Raw genomic sequence first — 19,498 nt, 5'->3', positions numbered from 1 at the left:
CCGATTATCGGCCAGGCCGATTATCGGGGCCGATATTCCTCACTTGACCGATTATCGGTATCGGCCTTTTTTTTATAAAATTGCCGATAACACTTTGGCTCTGATGCGGCCGTTTCTCTGTCTGCAGTCACCACTCTCTGTACACGAACAATGTCCCGCCCACAGCGCTATCTGATAGGCTATTACTGAAGTGTCAATCAACACTGAAGATTTTCCGGGCGGGAGCCAGCCAGAGAGGCGGGACCTTCTCAGATTACAGGCAGGTGCGAAGAACGCAGACACAGAGCAGCACTGAGCGGCAGAGATATTCATGTGTTTCGAAGGTAAATCAGTTGAAAGCCGAAGTTCAATAAACATCCCAATCCCCTATGCTGAAGTTGCAAAAACAGCACGATCTATTGATCCAATTCTATCAGCTTCCCAGTCACACAGGTACGCGGGAAGTCAGTCAGCGTGCAGCGTCTCGCAGCGGAACTGCGGTGCGGAGGGGGGGCAGGGGCTGCGAGTGAAGCCTCGCAGTTTTTCAGGTTGATATGTGAAGCTCATTAGCTAATGTATTTAGCAAATGTTTAGCAAAATATTAGAAGTGAGGCTACTAGTCTAACGTTAGGTCTACTGTAATAGCCTCACTTTTAATAGTTTGCAAAACATTAGTTAGCACTAGTGTTTTGCAGTTGCTAGCAGCTTATTGGGATTTTATGCTAGACAGACAGGCATTGGTTTGATATAATAAATTAAGCATTATTGTTAGTTAAGCATGTCAGCATGCAGCCCCACTTCTTGTCTCTCTCTAACTCATAGCAGATGGCTGCACTAAAGAAAAGGGCACAGAGAGGAAACCAGTTGTAAGATGTTTAAAAGTTCATTAAACATAATATAGGCTATGCTTAAATGCATTTCAAAGAAGTTGTGTTGAGTTGTGTTGGAGTTTGTGTTATTCTACATTTTGACACCAAGATTTTCTGATTTTACTGCAAATGTATATCGGTTCCAAATATCGGTTATCGGTCTCCTTGATTACTAATAATTGGTATCGGTATCGGCCTTGAAAAAGCCATATCGGTCGATCCCTAGTGTGTACCCCCAGAAAAAATAGTGCAAGTAAATACAAAAAGAAAAATAGTAAAATAGTGAAATAGTGCAATAAGCAGTGCTTGAATTGGGCCGGTACTCACCGGTACGCAAACCAGGACTTCTGATTTTTACCCATCTGCTACCGTTACTTCTTACTGAGTACCGGCACAGTGCCGGTACGGCGGTACTCAGTAGATGCGTCATGAGGTGCCGCCGCTTTGCCCGCCTCGCCGCCGGAGCAGCCGTCTTCGTCGCCCCAAACACCACCACCCCTCTGCGGCCCGCAAGTGCCAGAGGACCTCGGAAAAACAGAGCCTGCCCCCAGGTATATTTAAACAAGTTCCCAACTCGCCTGTACATTGGGGTAAGGTGCTCATTTAGCAGCTCATGGTTTAAAAACAGAGATTGGCTGGAATTTCCTGTAAAAAAGATGCCATCTTCTGCTATGCCTGTAGACATTTCGGTTCAAATACATCTAACACAGATGCCTTCACCACAATTTTACCAGAGTACCAAACGCTGTCTCCTGGTACTCATCTGAGTAACTCACTAAAATGAAACACTATATGACAGTAAAACAAGAATAGAATTTAAAAGGGGAGTGATTTGTAAAATAAAGAAATAGAAAATCTATTTACAGTTCTGTTTCATATGGATGTTGAGAGATGTATCATAGATCTCTTAATTGTGCTCTCAAAGTGCACCAGATTGATGCTTTTAACTTCAATATTTAAAAAAAAATCTTGTGTTAGATCCACTCCCCATTTATAAAAATAGCACTTTACCCCTGCACCCCCTCTAATCTCAGATGCACCCTGAGTCATTTTGTTTAAGTACAGTGAGCCTTTCTAAAATATACAGTAAAGAGACAAACCCACCAGCATTATAAGATATACTATGACTTTGAGCCAAATTCTTGTTTTTGGGCTGTATAAATAAATTGACTTGAAACAGTTGCTGATTTAGAGTACTGGCACCTTTTTTATTCCAATTCAAGCACTGGCAATAAGAGATATACAAGTGATTGGAATATGATATATTGGATAAATAATTTCTAAGTAGCAGCCAGATGAATGTTATGGATGTTGTTTCAAAGTTCAGGTGTTTAATAGTCTTATGGCCTGTGGGATGAAACTGTCCCTGAGTCTGGTGGTTTTAGTCCGGATGCTGCGGTAACGCCTGCCAGACGGCAGCAGACAGAACAGTTTGTGGCTGGGGTGATGGGGGTCTTTTATAATCCTGAGGGCTTTCTTTAAGGTTAACCTGGTATTTTTACTCCACTACATTTATTTGTGTTACTTTTAGTTACTTTACAGTACTTCCTTCATCTCAGGTTGTTGTGTTTCATGCTGTGAGCATGTGAATTAAAGTTTGTGCTTGCGCATCACAGGAGATTTGGTTGGTCTGTGGAGACACAGGACACAGGACCCAAAAGCACGACTCAGAGACAGTTGTCCAAAAATAGAATGTTGTTTAATAACAAAACCTAAGTCGTACTTTCCAAAAATAGAAAGTATTTAAATAACAAAAACTAAGTCGTACTTCAAAACTCACTTGACAAAAGGTATATTTCTCAAAGTAAAGTTTCAGGAGTCAAAAGGCCAAGGTTCTCACGACATGAAACATAACGAACTGACATGGGACAAAGAAACACAAGGGCTATTTATAGGTGAGGAGGATGGGCACAGGTGAAAACTATCAGGGCAGGGCCAAGCAATCCCAAGGGTGGGAAACACACAAAGGCAGGAAATGTGGGATCTGGAATGAGAGGGAAGGATTACTTTCAAAATAAAAACAGGAAGTGACAAGATCAAAACACAAGACTAGAGTAAAAAACATAACTTGACCTAACATAACTGTCGACTCGAGTCACAACATGCAGCTGTCAAGGAAGTCAGGTCTACTGTAACATTGATATATAAATGAGTACTTGATCATGAATGGCAGTTCGCTGTTGTCAAAACAACTCGCAAGGTTATAAAGTGATGTGTGGTTCAGTCACCCCATGATCTTGCCAATATACACAATTATTTTAAATATGCATTACATTTTATTTGATCATGTTAGAATAGTCTTTTTGGAATAGAAAACGTATTGCTTTAACTTATCATTATGACGTTAATGTTGATTGCACGATGTAATGATGGTAGTATAATGACACCATCAGCGATTCAATTGGTTTAATTTAAGCCTCAGGTTCACTTTACAATTTGATATGCCTAATGGTCATGATGTTCCTTTCACAGTAAGCTTTCATTGTGAGAGACAAAGACAGAGAGAGCATTTTGCTTAAAGGTAACTCAACAATATAGCTTACATTAGATATCCCCAGGTAGCAGAACAGTGGGAGTAACGTTAACTGTGAAAACGCAACCAGGCCAGAAATGTATGAAAATCAAGGGACAGAAAATGTTATCAAAGCAATCCAACCTCTATTATTATCCCTTCCTCCCAGTGGCGAGCCGTGCCATTTATACCTAGGCTCTCTGACCTGATTTGGCTTGGCTTCCCATTTTGTATGGACATGCTTTTATTTTGAAGGCGAGTTTACGCTGTTGACAGGAAGTTGTTGTTACTATGGAAACAAGGAAAGCTTCACAGCGGGCGGAACTTGTCATAAAGTGGTGTATGGCCTTGTAGAGGGTAAAGGGGAACAGAGTCGCTTAGATAAGCGGGGGAGTGCATCTGACGAAGAGATAGGTTGTTGTGCTCCCTCTCTCTGTTTCTTATCCTATATCTAATAGAACTGCTCAGGTCTTGATATATTGAGTGGGGAAGTTCATGAGATCTTTCTAGAGTGTTATCAAGAATAACTTTTATCCAATGACCTTTTCCCTCTCTGTCTGTGTCTGTGTATTCTCTTGTTCCGATTAACCCAGCCAAATCCTTTTTCTTGTTTTGTATCTATATCTACGCCGGGATCCGGCGTCGAGGCTGATCCTCTTGCTGTAGTCCTGTGTCTTGGATCCTCTATCCTGAGTTCTGGATTAAGTCGTGGACTTCGGGTCGTGGCTGAACCTGTCTCTGCGGTAGTGTTAATTTCGTTGACTAAAACTATGACGAAATATGTTCGTCAACGACCTTTTTTTCCATGACGAAAACGAGATAATGACGAGACGGCACCGACGGCAGTAAACAATAACTGTAACGAAATCATCATGCAATATCGTTGACGAAAAGTGACGAGACGAAAATGTAGTTTACTAAATAAAAACTATGCCAAAATATCTCTTTACTTTCGTTGACGAAAAATGAGGAGACGAAATATTATCAAAGATAACGTTACATCTCTGATAGTCAGTTTTTCTCCCAGCAGTTACATTTCCGGTGCTGCGCTGGGCAGCAGCTGTGTGTGTCTGTGCTGCGCGCGGCGGTACATTTGAATTACACCGGGCAGCGGCAAAATATGAACTGTCAGGAAGACTCGGGTCTAACTCATGGTCTAACTCATGGTCTAACTAACCGTATTTAACAGAAAAGAAAATGGTAACAACAGGGCTTGAGGGCTTGGGAGCAGTGGTCGCACTCGCGTTAACCGAATTACCCCCCCCGTCCCGTCAGCGCGAGTGATTGATAAATTGTGCACTCGACCGACAATAATGGATTATGACGGAAATGTTACGATCCTGTCCGTCAAAATGACTGACAACGAAAAAGTCTAAAGCCACCACTGCTTGGGAGAAAGAAACAACGTGATATTTGGGCCCTTTTTCGCTACAATGAGGCGGAGAAAAAAAGCGAATGCATTGTTTTATCAGAAGGGAAGCAATGTGGCCATAACACAGCTGGTAAAAACACCACAAACCTGCAAAGCTGCTTTCTAATCAACCTGTGTTTTTCATCAAATAAGGACAAGATATAATCTTATTGTGAAATACGTTCGACTAAAATGACAAATTATTGGTTTTGGCTAGACTAGTTTGACTGAAATGTTCTATATAATCTGATGACTAAAAAAGACTCAACAGTTTTCATTGACAAAAAGTAGACTAAAATAATTTGTTTTCTTTGACTAAAATAAGACTAAAATGCTCAGACTTTTAATCGACTAAATCTTGACTAAAATGTTTACTGTTTTAGTAGACTAAAATAAGACTAAAATGCTCAGACTTTTAGTCGACTAAAACTTGACTAAATAAAAACAGGATGAAGGTGACTAAATATGACTAAAACGAAAAAGAAAATGTAATACAGGACTAAGACTAAAACTAAATAAAAAAATAGCTGACGAAATTAACACTACTCTGCCGTCCTGCCTTGGGTCTCGTCATGCTGCTTCCCTGATGGCTTCCACAGGATTGTAGCTGACATCCTTGTGGATTCATCTTCTTATTACAGACACATGCATTTCCTAACATTCAGTCTATATGCTGTAAAATGTATTATCTCTTCGATTTACACACGGCATCTATTGCACGTCTGTCCGTCCTGGGAGAGGGATCCCTCCTCTGTTGCTCTCCCTGAGGTTTCTCCCATTTTTTTCCCCCCTTAAACCGTGGGTTTTCTCTGGAAGTTTTTCCTTGTACGATGTGAGGGTCTAAGGACAGAGGGTGTCGTTTTTCTCATACTGATATTCTGAACAATCTGTGCTGTTGTATTTGCTGTAAAGTGTCTCTACTGTAGGCTATTTTTATTATATGTACAGCACTTTGGCTCGACCAAAAATCGTTTATAAATGTGCTATATAAATAAAACTTGATTTGATTTTATAAAGTCTGCGATAATAAAACCCACCCATTTAGAGGGAAGATATGATTGGTGTAGTGGGAATTTTTATTATTATCATCCTTATTATTATCCTTATTATGTCTTTCATATGTTTAAACCAAATGCTTCTTATTTCCTCTTGTTGTGCTTTTACCATTATTATTCTATTATATTCTCTTATGAGTTTCCCAGTCTCTGCAAGGCCACAGCTGTTTCAGCAGACTGGGAGACTCATACACAGTCAGACACATCACGAACTTCCCTGCTCTGAGAACCGTTATGCTATCTACTCAAGGCCACTGGGTGTCTCATCAACAATCTGACTGTGTGAACCCAGATTGTTCTCTTTCCCACTCCTTTTCTATATAACCTTTGCTTTTCCATTGTTCTGCGCACTCTCGCGCAGACTATTTTATACTCTGTGCGACTTGTGACATATTTATATTATTGTATCGTGTATTTGAAGCTTCAAATAAATAACCAAAAGACAGCTTTGCTTGATTCACCATTTATTTGTATTGTTCATTTGACTTGTACTCTCCAGCTGTGTTTGGGCCCTAGATTTCCATAACAAATGGCGTTGTCGGCAGGATCTCTGTATGCTTGATCGGGGAAACCTCTGGACGCTGGTGGGTTGCTCCGGGATCTTGGATCCTCCTCTACCCCGACATAAAACGTACAGGACGAGGGGACCAGCGCGAGGGGTGGAACCGATTGACTTCACGAGATCCAACGAACTCAAAGGGCTTTCAATACTCGGTGAGATGTGCAAAGTCTAAATTGTTTAAAGTTAAACGTAATTAAAACTCCATGACATCAGGAGAGGGACTGCTCGAAAACAGAGATATTTGGCATATCTAGCATCGACGGATGAAAAATAGTGTTTTGGTGACACGGAGTGTTTTGGTGACACTTTAATAGTGTTTTGGTGACACGGAGTGTTTTGGTGACACTTTAAAAGACTTTGCTATGGGGGCAAAGCAGGGGAGGGGGTATGTACAGCCTCCTGAGGGTCCGATAGTTGATGTCATGCGAGCAAACTATGGTGAAGAAAGTCTGGCTAAATTAAATATATGGACGGAAATGTTCGGATTTCCTAAGGGAGGTTCTTTGAGTAAATTAAAAATCAAAAACCTAAGGGATAAATTACAAGAGTATGGAGATGGGATGAAAAAGAAGAGTACAATTAAAGTAAAAGACTTAGAGAAACTGGACACCCATAGAAAGTGTTTATAATACTGGGGAGTAAAAAAAAGGCAGTTGGCCTTGGGGATTAAATAAAATATTAAGGTTGAAAATGAATGTGAAGAAAAGAAATACATTATTTCCAAAAGACATGTAAACCCCAGACATCTCTGTGTCCTTCCATTGCAGGCCTGAATGACCTCTCCTCGACTGGGTATCCCTTCCCTCCTCCGGCGTACAACCCTGGCAATCTGGTTGGAACACCTCAACCACCTCAACTACAAGCCCCAGCCATGCAGTCAGCGTCAACTCCAAGCTCGACAACAGCGGGATAAACAAACCCGATGCCCTAGGAGACCAAGCAGGTGTTTGGGAAACAAACCTCAGTAATGCCTTTCTCAACGGACTCACAGACACAGCGCAAGCTAAACAAAATGCTGGCCGCTCACAATACCGAGGGAGAGGCAGAGGAGGTTTTCAGAGGCAGAGGACAAGAAGCAAGACGTTCATTTGAAGAAAGATGTTTCCAAGTGTGGAAGTGTTGAACATTGGATTATGGGACTGCTCACAGAACACTGGAGTGGAGGCAGAGGGGGACAGCAGGGAAGGGGCCCAATCGAGCGAGATGGAAATTCAGCTAACCAGGGAAGTGACACACACACACACACACACACACACACACACACACACACACACGCATCATACATGCTATTGAGAAATTAGAAGAATTAGAGGACATGTCTGTAATTAAAAAGCGTACATATTTGAAATATGACTGAATGTTTGCGTTAAGAAATGTCCCACACATTTTTGGTTGATTCTGGGGCTACACATTCTGTGGTAAAAAAAAGGGTAGATTTGCCTGAATGCAAATGTAGTGATAGATGTATTCATATGCTGGGTTTATGAAAAGGAGAAGTTTCTGTACCACTTCAGAGTGGAGATAACGGTGTTGACAGTAATCCATTTCCCACATCAGTAAAAAACAGTTATTTTATCATCTGCCTGCCCAATACATTTACTGGGCAGAGATCTGGTTCTCCGGTTCGGCTTGGACCTCATTTTTCCACAAATGAGGGTCTTAAAGTCCGACAGCCATCTCCTACGATGGTTCAAAAAGTGTCATTTGATGATAAAGAACTGGTGAATGTGTATCAATGGGCTGCTGACATATCCTGATTTTCAGGAGTTGTTGCGTTTGACTGGTCAACGTGGTTTTCCACCTGCTGTGTGGAAACTTCTCATTTTGCATTGTACTGCTAACGTGGTTGAAAGATCCGTGTAAATGCTATGATGAGAGTTTTACTGTTAGAATGTGTGAATGATGAGCTCATATTTAAAAATGTATTGGAATTCGCTGGGTAGCACTATCTCTGTTAAGACTCACACACACACAAGACACAACCAGCTGTGTCAAATCCCAGGGGCGGTCCACACATTTCACTAGCCAGGGGGCCCCACTGATAGATGGAGGGATTTGGGTCCAATCGTTAAAGATTGGGAGTCAGTCACTGATTAGGCACCTACACACACAGAATATGTCATGTACTCTATGTCATGTGACGTGTATCAAAGGAAAATGTGCACAAACGTAGCCGTTCTGCGCACATTGCTGTTGGTTGAGGATAAGGTAATTCTCATATCTCTGAGCTTCCTGCCGCGCTTTCAGATGTGCCATACTCACTCTGGGCAGCTCACAGATATGACGTAGGGTTAATGTCCACGTTCACGTACCGTACCCATTGAAACGTGAAGCTGTTGATGGCCAGTGTTTACCTCTCTGCTTAAACAAGGGGTCATTATTCCGTGTAACGATTCCAGTGTTTCCTGTCAAAAAGATCAGAGACAAACCTCCTGACGAGTGGAGATTTGTCCAGGATTTACGATGTAAATGCAGCTGTGCATGCACGCTCGTCCGGAATTCTTATCTGATTATTTCCCAAGTTCCAGCCTCTGCAACATATTTACTGCCATAGATGTCTCAAATGTTATTTTTTCCAGTGTTCCGGTACACAAAGACAGTCAATTTTTGTTCACATTTGAATATAATGGTAAACCTTACACATTCACACGTTTGTGTTAAGACTAAATGTTAAAAAAGTCACTAAGCAACAGATGATGTCATTCTTGCGTATGTGTTCATAACACACGGCTGTTGTTATGCTTGCTGTGACGTTACATTAGTCCGTTCTCTGCTTGTAATTATGCCGTTACAAGCTTCAAAGTTGTATTTATCATCTGAATTTGCCGAAACAAGTTTAATATTCTGAAAGCCAATACTTTGAAGATGTATAAGTGAGGTGTCTTGAGTAGTCAAAATTACCTACAAATCATTGTACACACGTGTACATATTATTCTATTTTTATGCAGCTCTGTGTGATTTTGTAGCTACAATTCAGACTAATACACTACCAGAAGTGGAATAAGTACTCAGATATTGTAGTGAAATTAGAAGTACTCAGATATTGTATTTGAGTAAAGGAATAAGTACTCAGATCTTGTACTTGAGTAAAAGTAGAAATACCAGAGTGTTACAGTAACAGTCCTGCATTCAAAATGTTCTTCAAGTAAAAGTAGAAAAGTATTATCAGAATATAGTGAAAGTAAAGACAGTAAAAGTAGTCGTTGTGCAGATTGGTCCATTTCAGAATAATATATGTTTTATAATGATTGATCATGAAAGTGTTCTCAAAGCTGGTGAAGGTGCAGCTACTTTGAATGGCTTTTTATTCTGCAGAGTAGCTTGTGGATTTACTCCAGGTGGAACTAAAGTCTGATTCAACACTTGATTATATTTCACATCATTCATCCACATCTGTGAAGTAACTAAAGGTATTACATACATGTAGTGAAAGAAAAGTACACCATGTACCTATGACTTATGTTCACTTCCAACCTAAAAGTACCTCAAAAATAGTAATCAATAATGTATTGAAAAGTTATTTGCTGATTGGTTTTTATATCGGCTCAGCCAGGTTATATGGGAGGCCCAGTCTACGTACACTCTAACAACAAATGCCTTGGCTTAACGAAGAAAATCAAGGCAATAGGTTGCATCGATGGTTATTGAGTTAAGACAACTTCTATTGAAATGTTGTTAAAGCAACAAAGTTATTTGGGTTAGGGGAGAAGGCTTTTCCTCTACAATCAGAGGTGTTTTCAATTACCACTCACTTAATAATTGGTAGCATAAACACAAGTTTTTAAGTTGATTACTCCAAAGTTCCAACTTGTTTTACCGTATTATTTAAATATAATCTTAAATTGTATGTACTTAATTACCACATGTTGAACATGAACACATGTTTTTAAGTTGACAACTATTTATAAATTAAGTTGCTCCAAATAATATTGTATTCAATAGGGTTTTTCTCTTAGCTTTTTCATGTTTTTGCCTTTAAAGAAAGAAATTAATTGATTCCACAACAAAAATATTAGGCAATTCATTTTTTATTTTTTTTATTTTTTTGAACTGCAGGTGTTTATTTCAACACATGATGTTTCAAAAGGAGAGACTTCATTTAGTTTGAATATTGCCTGAAGACGGTTGACGTAATTTCCATTGTGTGCACACCTAGACCGGACTTAAAGACAGACAGGTTTTTATTGTTTGGACTTAAAAGACGTTCCTCTGACCAACGCTGACCTCATTTTGTATGTTGATGGGTCTGCCTCTCGCGACCAAGGGGGCACTAATTTATTTGTTTGTTTTTTTTTTGTTTTTTTTCCTGTTGTTTCAGATTCTGCTGTTCTCCGTTCTGGACCGCTTCCATGCCACCTCTCAGCACAGGCAGCAGAGCTCATCGCACTAACTGAAGCCTGCACGTTTGCAGAAGGCAAAACCGTGACTATTTACACTGACTCACGATATGCTTTCGGGGTAGTACACGATTTTGGGGCTATTTGGAAGTGTAGACAATTCCTGAAATCTGATGGCAAACCAGTACTTAACCATGTACTGGTTGCAGGCTTACTAGATGCCATTCTGCTCCCATCTGAGGTTGCAGTCTGTAAATGTGCCGCACACGCAAGCAGTACAGACCCAGTTTCCCTAGGAAATGCGTCTGCTGACTCAGCCGCAAAGGCCTGATTCCTCTCGCACCTCACGCACACTCATTTGTTAAAATCCCTGTCTCCTCCTTTACTGACAAAATGTCATCACTGACTTCCATGCAGCAGATAGCTACGCCAGTTGAGAAGGCTCAATGGAAGGCTGCTGGGGCTGTTTTTGACCTAAAATCCAGCATCTGGGTTGGCCCAAATACATTTTTTCCCTCATTTCGCTAAGTTGACACATGGGTGGGATCATGTGTCAAAAGGGGGGATGTTATAGTCTATAAATCAGGAGTGGTTCACAAGGGGATTCACAGTAACAGCTCAAAAGCACTGTGAAGCATGCCTAATCTGCATCATGCAAAATTCTGGTAGACCAGTAAAGGTTACAGGACCCGGAGCACATCCACCTCCCACCAGGCCATTTGAGCACCTAATGCTGGATTTCATTGAGCTTAGCCCATCAGAGGGGAAGAAGCACTGCTTAGTGGTGGTCGACATGTGGTCCAAATGGGTTGAAGCTTTCCTAGTAAAAGCACAGACAGCAAATGCTGTGGCAAAGGCATTACTGAGGGAAATCATTCCTAGATGGGGACTACCAGACAAAATTTCTAGTGACAACGGTTCACATTTTGCTAATGAGGCCATTACGCAGATAGGAGAATACATGGGCATGGACATCAGAAAGCATTGTGCTTATCACCCACAGGGTGGGGGTGGGGTGGAAAGAGAGAACGGCACAATCAAAAACAAACTAGCAAAATGCTGTGCAGACACAGGTCTGTCATGGACACAAGCTCTGCCCATTGTGCTCATGTACATGAGGATGCGGAAAAGAACACGGAGTCAACTCAGCCCATTTGAAATCCTTTTTGGGGCACCTCCACAGATTGGACTCAAGGCTCCAGGATTTCCTCTTCCCTCCACAACTTTGTGTGAGGATGCTATGTTGTCATATTGTGTTAACCTATCATCCACTTTAGCAGACATCCGACGTCAGGTAGCCGCAGCCTTGCCTACCCCTGCCACTGGTCCGCTTCACCGCCTTCAACCGGGCGACTTCGTGCTGGTCAAGGATTTCCGGAGAAAGAGCTGGAAATCCAATCGTTGGCAAGGTCCCTACCAGGTGCTTCTCGTCACCCAGACAGCGGTCAAGGTCGCCGAGAGAGCTACATGGGTCCACGCCAGCCACTGCAAGGTCGTGGTCACAGGAAAGGAGAAACGATAGAAACAGATGACAACAAGTGACATATCCAAGTCACCAACAGATGACAACAAGTGACATGTCCAAGTCACCAACAGATGACAACAAGTGACGTGTCCAAGTCACCAACAGATGACAACAAGTGACGTGTCCGAGTCACCAACAGATGACAGCAAGTGACGTGTCCTAGTCACCACCAGCACCACACTTGCACTACATACACCAAAACACACTACACACAAGGTGTCACGAGCGAGTGCCAGCTGAGCGGTTCCATATGCTCTCTGGTTCCTCGTTTGTGTTATCAGTGTGCGAAGTCTGACGGTCCGGGTCACGAAATCGACCGAGAGAATACACACACACACACTCCATGGAACATTTCCCCCTCGTGATGAGGGCTCGCCTGGAGAGACGACAACGCAACCGTGAGCAATGTGAATGCTACTGGAGAGCCTGGACAATCATAGAATGGTTCCTCTGCATACTTGCCATGATAGTTGTGTTAGGACTAGTCCTATATTTTATGTATCCATTTCAGCACACAGCATGTCAGCCAAAATCGAGGTATCTAAGAGGTACATGGGGAAAGCAGGGCGAACCACATTTATTTTATTTTGTTGTCTGTATGTATGTATCCGGCGCCGACCCGTGTGGCACATTTTACATAGACATCGCGCCCAAAACTCAGACCCCGGAAAAGCGTAAGCAACCTTTGACGCCACTGTTGACATCCATAGGTACATCTACATTTAATCTATACATAGGCAACCATAGCAACATTGATGTGGGTCAGACCAGTAGTGGGATCACCGGTAACGTCTGGTGGCACACTCTGAGATCATTCTTGCAGGCCGCAGGACAAAATGGGTCATGTTATGCATGCACCCTTTTCCCCCAGGACTCATCAGTGTCCGTGCCAGTTCGTCCGCGCTCTCTGACCCAGGTTGAACACCTCTGCGCGTTTATGGCTCTGACAAAGCCCATCAAGGATGAAGACAGCGTAACCGGGTGGCGTTATGCTAGGCAGCTTCCCCCACCATGCAGCAATCGGTCTGACTCCTCTTTGCGTGCATCCACGCTTGATACCACATACGCAAAGTACCAACCCGTCAGCCATGTGCACCCCAGTCATTTGAGAGGGATGAAACACAACCTCTGCATCCAGAGAGTTTACCACAAAACGTCTCTTACACCACCTTATTTTTTCCTAGGCACTACTACTGGTTGTACTCGCATCCTACGGAACACATGCGGTGACGGTGCTTACAAAATCTCGTATTGTCACATATCTGGTGCCCCTGAGAGAATCCTTTCTAACGTAGCATTCCCTGATGTTAAACATATTTCCCTCCAACTGGCCTGGCCCAGTGATTCTGGGTTTAGCGCGCCAGAAGATTACGTTTGGTTGTGCGGCAACAAGCTCTATCAAGTTCTGGCTCCCCTTTGGATAGGGACATGCACTCTAGTGGATTTGAATCCAGCAGTCACTGTACTCACGTCCTTAATGCACACGACACATCATTACCCAGAGTTCCAACACCCCGACCACCACAAGGTAAAAAGAGATATGACGTCCGCTGGAGCTAAATTCATGGGTGGCCTGTTCCCATGGTGGGGTACAGTAAACAATGCCCATAAAATAGATACCTTACACGTCCGGCTAGAGAATCTGACTTATGAGACGACTCAAGGCTTCCAGGCATTGACCCCATTCATAATAGCCTCTAGGAACATGCTCATGCAGCATCAATTCGCTCTTGACCTTTTGTTCGCCTCAAAGGGTGGCCTGTGTCATGTGATCGGTGACTCCTGTTGCACTTACATTCCCGACGCCACCAAGAACATCACTGACACCGTGCTGCATCTTAACAACCTGTTAGCTGACATGAAAGCTGATGACATATCCAACGCAGGGGGCTGGGACTGGTGGGCCTGGCTTACATCAGGCGGGTGGAAAGCATGGCTGGCTAGTATAGTTACACCCCTGGCGATCATTTTTGGCCTATTAATCAGTTGTACCTGTTTGATTATCCCAATACTGAAGAAGTGCGTTTCCAGCATGGTGTCCTCAGCTTTCGTTCAGTATACTACTATTCCATTACAAGACAATCCTTTGCGCCACAGTGAGATAGACCAGCTAGAATCAGAAGAGTCTGGTTCCGACACTACAATATAATCATGCGTACCCTCTTCTCTTATGCTTACATTATATTGGAGTCTGTCCTCCACAAAAACAGCCAGTTTTCTATGATATATTTGTGATGTGTTTACTTAAACCAGCGATGGAGTGTATTCATTGATGTGTTATATCAGTCTATCCTATCATTTGTTTTTTTCTATTGATCAAGTATGATCAAAAGGGGGGAATGTAGTGGGAATTTTTGGAGTAATCATCCTTATTATTATCCTTATTATGTCTTTCATATGTTTAAACCAAATGCTTCTTATTTCCTCTTGTTGTGCTTTTACCATTATTATTCTATTATATTCTCTTATGAGTTTCCCAGTCTCTGCAAGGCCACAGCTGTTTCAGCAGACTGGGAGACTCATACACAGTCAGACACCTTCCCTGCTCTGAGAACCGTTATGCTATCTACTCAAGGCCACTGGGTGTCTCATCAACAATCTGACTGTGTGAACCCAGATTGTTCTCTTTCCCACTCCTTTTCTATATAACCTTTGCTTTTCCATTGTTCTGCGCACTCTCGCGCAGACTATTTTATACTCTGTGCGACTTGTGACATATTTATATTATTGTATCGTGTATTTGAAGCTTCAAATAAATAACCAAAAGACAGCTTTGCTTGATTCACCATTTATTTGTATTGTTCATTTGACTTGTACTCTCCAGCTGTGTTTGGGCCCTAGATTTCCATAACATTGGTCAATTGTACTGTCATTTGACATTACTCTCTCGTTCAGTTACTATAGTGGGCCCTCTGTGAATTCATAGCTGGACCACCAATTAGCTCCCGTCTTCACAGTAACTCACAGAGTGGAGTTTCTTTCATTTAACCCTTCACATTCAAACAGAAACTGAATGGGCAGATTCAAAGGATGTATTTCTTTGGAAATGTTATTTTAAATACAATTAAATTAAGTTATTTTGGTAAAACTAATGAAAAATATATTTTTTTTAAATATTTTTTAATGTTTTTAAATATTATTTTGTAGAATATCTTAGGCCTAGAGGGCCCTGACGGCTCGCCACTGCTTCCTCCTTTATTAATATTATTATGATTATTATACCGCTGGAATTGCTGGAAGGGAAAAATAATGGTACTGCATTAAGAATTTGTTTAAACTTGTACTGTGTTTTATGTTGTTCTCAGTCATTGCTTGACCTAATTGAATGTAATATTATGCTTAAGAGTTACTAAAAATGAAATTGCCTGTATGAGCACAAGGTAATAGTCAACAAATTACGTCATACTGTTTCATGTCTCTTTATGTGCAGAAGACTTGGTTCTCCCTTAGTGGGTTGTTATATTCCATTATACATTTTTGCTGTATTACTATAAATGTTATTAAATCTTTGTTGTGCTTTCAGTATGTAGCATACCATTTTGTTGATTTATTAAATTGCCTACAAGTTAAGAATGACAAAAATGCTGCAATTATCATTGCTGCTTTAACCACAATATTATTCTATAATCATTAACAGCAAGTACATTAATAAAAAGGAAGTCATGATAACAATGTATAAATGACTTTCATGGTGGATTTTCACTGAACTGTAAACTAAGCAGACAGAGCTGCAGCCTGCTTCAAAAGCGTCTTCCAAGATAAAGTCATTCTGAACTAAGCAGTAGCCAGTAGTTTTCCAAAAACTGCAGGACCGCAACACTTTCACCAGCAGCAGAAGAACCAGTGTCGGGGTAAAGCCGCAGTGACATTGTATGCAAAGGATAAAGTTAGAATGAATTCCCTGCAGGTTCAAGGTGAATAAGATTTGATGTTATTCCCTGGTGAGAGTTTTCATTTTTGTGTTCCTCACAGGTGCCTACACATTTATCTTCCGAGTGACTCTTTCTTTGTATATTCTCTTTAATCCCCCTGCTGATACAAGTGCTCATGTCCCAGAGGCTCCTCATAGCCTCCTCTGTGGGCATCAATCTTACTCTGTACAACTTCAGAGATAGCTTTTTCTTCAACTTATTTTCCCCCAGAAATGCAGTTTTCATAACCACAATACTCAAGGTTACTCAAATACATACTAGCATAGTATGTTAAGGAACACTTTCATCTACCACACATACATGACAGAGATAATGGTTGTAGCACTCAACAGAGATACACGTTTTGCATGGTAATGTATGGTCTAATAGATTTTGTATCATTTGTATTTGTGCTGGCAAACCAAATTGTTCATCTCCAACACATTATGGCAGTGATTATGGACTGCAGCAATCGAATATACATAAAGAAAAAAACATTGTGTCAGTATCTAATTAAATAGTTTAACAAGGGTAATAACTATAATATAGTCCAAATTAAACTTTAAAAATATGATATCGCTACCCACAAGATTAAAAAACAATTAACACCTTATATCAAATGGAAATGGCCCCATAATAATGGTAATACCTTGCAACAAACACCCTAGAGACAGTGCAAAGGAGAGTCAAATCAAAAGAAAATCTCATTTGAAACGTCCCATGAGTTCCGCTCATTATTCTGTGCGCATAGACTTTGGCCTGTGAGGGCAGCCAGCGCTGGAGCAGCCACTAACTTCCAGGTGATTAATGAGGCAACTACAGCAGGGAGGTGGATGCAGCAGAAGCTCCACAGAACTCCCAAGAAGCTGATGGGACAGCAGGACACCATGATGATGCCAAAGCACCCTGAGGAGTCTGCTTACTTGAGAGAGTATAGCAGCAATTAAAGCAAATTAGATAAAAGCTGCAAAGGCACAGGGTGCATGCAACTTACCAATCTGTTTCTGATCATGTGAAATTTAAAAACAGACAAGGGCGGAACCTTTTACATTGCCATCGGTTTGGTTTGTTTTTCACAAAATGTCATCTTACATCAGTTATTTATAACAAAATACATGTTTGTGTTTTTTATTTAACTGGTGCTACAGCTAGATCATTTGCAGTCATGTACTTTTTAAAGCCAATGAAGAATACAGTTACAGTTTGAAGGGATGTAATATTCTAAGGGAGCTATATGAATGTTGAGAGTAAAACATAAAGGATGGAAGACTACTTTCAAAGTTTTTATGACATTACATTTAACCTACTTAGATGTTACTTTGATATTTAATAAAAATACACACTTTTTTTGAAAGAAATATATGACCTTCTGATTCAAGCATCATGCGTTCAACTCAGCCTTCATTTGGTATTCACTACATAAAGAGTATGAAGGTAAAGCATAATTGCCCCCTTTCAAACATTCAGAATCTTGCCATTATAAAGCTAAAATACTTTCTGAGTTGTTTTATGAAATAGTTTAAAAGGACTGGACCACCTGTACAGTTTAAAACTTCCTGTACTAGCATCACAGGAAGTAACCTTGAAATCTCCACAAATAATAAGCAGGAAGCATGGGCTGGACTTGAAGTGGCAAAGCAATGAATCAATGTGAACAGCCACCTGGAGGTTTTACCACAGAAAGTTAAATGCAAGCTTGTTTTAACAAGACAGTGAGATCCAGGGCAACCGGAAAAGCACAGAGGTCTTGTAACCCACTTGTGTCTTAAACCTAAGTGTTTATTACTAGAGCAAATGAGGCCCATTACCTAAATACTGTGTGAAGTAGTAATGTAATAAACAATCTCACCAGAACACAAGTGCCACGCAATGCTCACACAAGAGCCCCCAGCAACTTATCTAAGTAACACAGCAAGGAACATAACGTGGCTGCTAATAAAAAAAGAAACGTGACAATTTGCCTTTTATAAATTGTTTAAAGAGAGAGGCATTAGCATACACTAGACTTGACTTGGCAGTAACTTACTTCCAACACAACCAAAAGCACGATACACAGAGAGTTACGTAGAAATAAGAAAGATTATAAATCTAATGTAGAACACTGCCATACATTGATCTGCTGCGAAACCGGTTTAAATATAATGATATAACGTGTTTTTGCTTCATTTAAGCTGTTTCTGTTTTAGCGCGTGCAAACTTCTTCCTAGCAGCCTTCAAGAATATGACTAGTATAAAAGTTGGGATTTAATAGGCTCAGCAGAAAGAAAGCACAATAAATTACATTTTAATTGATTGCTGTAAACCTTTTGTTTTACCAACTGCGACACGCTCAGTTTAGCACTGGCTTTTTTACAACTGCATTCCACTGGTCGTAATATGAGGTATTAGAGTTGAAGTGGCCGCTTCATATATTATGATGACAAATATAACATCAGGTGGGATCAGGTTCAGAGCCCATGAGGAAATGCTGATCTTTTAAAAGATAAATTACTTTTGTATTTTTCTGCTTCAACATTTTCTAAAGATGGTTGCCCCTTTGACAAGGTAGTGACTATAGAACTGAGATTCAGATACATCGAAAAACTGATAAGCTATCTGTTATTCACATGTAAGGGATCAAAGCTGTATCAGCATTCAATTTATGGTTTCATGGTCACATTCAAGCAACTGAATAAGAGTTGCTTACCAGAGGATCCTGTGTCACAGATGCATTTAAAGGATGCAGGCGATCCTTGAACGCATGTCCCATTTTCACAAATTCTGTCACAGCTTTCTTTTCCAATGACTTCGGAGCAGTTCACCCCTAAAACAAATGGCAAGTTAGTTACGACAACACAGGAACACACATACAGGTATGGACATATAGAGATGTAGATACAGATATGCCTGGGTCATGAAGTTCATGGGGATGCAAATAAGCTATAGCTGATGCTATTTATTAGAAAATCTGATTGAAAAACAAAAAAATTAAATGAGAGCTATAGATGATATTGCTGCAGAGAGAGTATGTTGGCAGCAAAGAGACTAAGAAAGTTGCCATTTGGAATGCAAGCTGTTTTAATATTAATTCTGTTTGCGTTGTGTTTGGGGTCATGCTGAATGACATCAACTTGACGTAGAAATATTTGATTGAAAAGTCTGCTCAGTGTTTCCCCTAGGTTTACTGCTTTGGGGGGTGCTGTCTGAGCCGGGGGGGGGGGGGGGGGGGGGGGGGTGGGGATTAATGCATCAGTGTTTCAGGGGGGGCTTGGGGCTCTGTTGGCGGGGCGCAGCGCCCCTCCAAGACAATGGTAGGGGAAACACTGCTGCTTGTGTTACAAAGTAAGCTATTTTCTA

At 41.1% G+C, this 19,498-nt stretch overlaps 1 protein-coding gene and 1 long non-coding RNA gene across 3 annotated transcripts in view; one reads left to right on the top strand and one right to left on the bottom strand.

The window, feature by feature from the left end:
• Positions 1-19,498, bottom strand: part of eys (eyes shut homolog) — a 275,597-nt gene that overhangs the window by 247,869 nt on the left and 8,230 nt on the right. The window contains 1 exon segment of the mRNA XM_034100069.1: positions 18,849-18,965. Within this exon segment, the coding sequence (XP_033955960.1) occupies positions 18,849-18,965 (117 nt within the window).
• LOC139435168 (uncharacterized) lies at positions 5,840-15,021 on the top strand. Of its 2 annotated transcripts, none has more exons than XR_011644437.1 (2): positions 5,840-6,540; positions 10,708-15,021. It is a non-coding gene; the product is annotated as an uncharacterized lncRNA (long non-coding RNA). The 2 variants fall into 2 exon arrangements; XR_011644436.1 differs by having other exon boundaries at positions 7,156-15,021.

The sequence above is a fragment of the Pseudochaenichthys georgianus genome, chromosome 15 (assembly GCF_902827115.2).
Source record: "Pseudochaenichthys georgianus chromosome 15, fPseGeo1.2, whole genome shotgun sequence".
Lineage (NCBI taxonomy): Eukaryota > Metazoa > Chordata > Actinopteri > Perciformes > Channichthyidae > Pseudochaenichthys > Pseudochaenichthys georgianus.
Note: the sequence above shows the minus strand (reverse complement) of the source record. Positions and strands in the feature narration are given on the sequence as shown.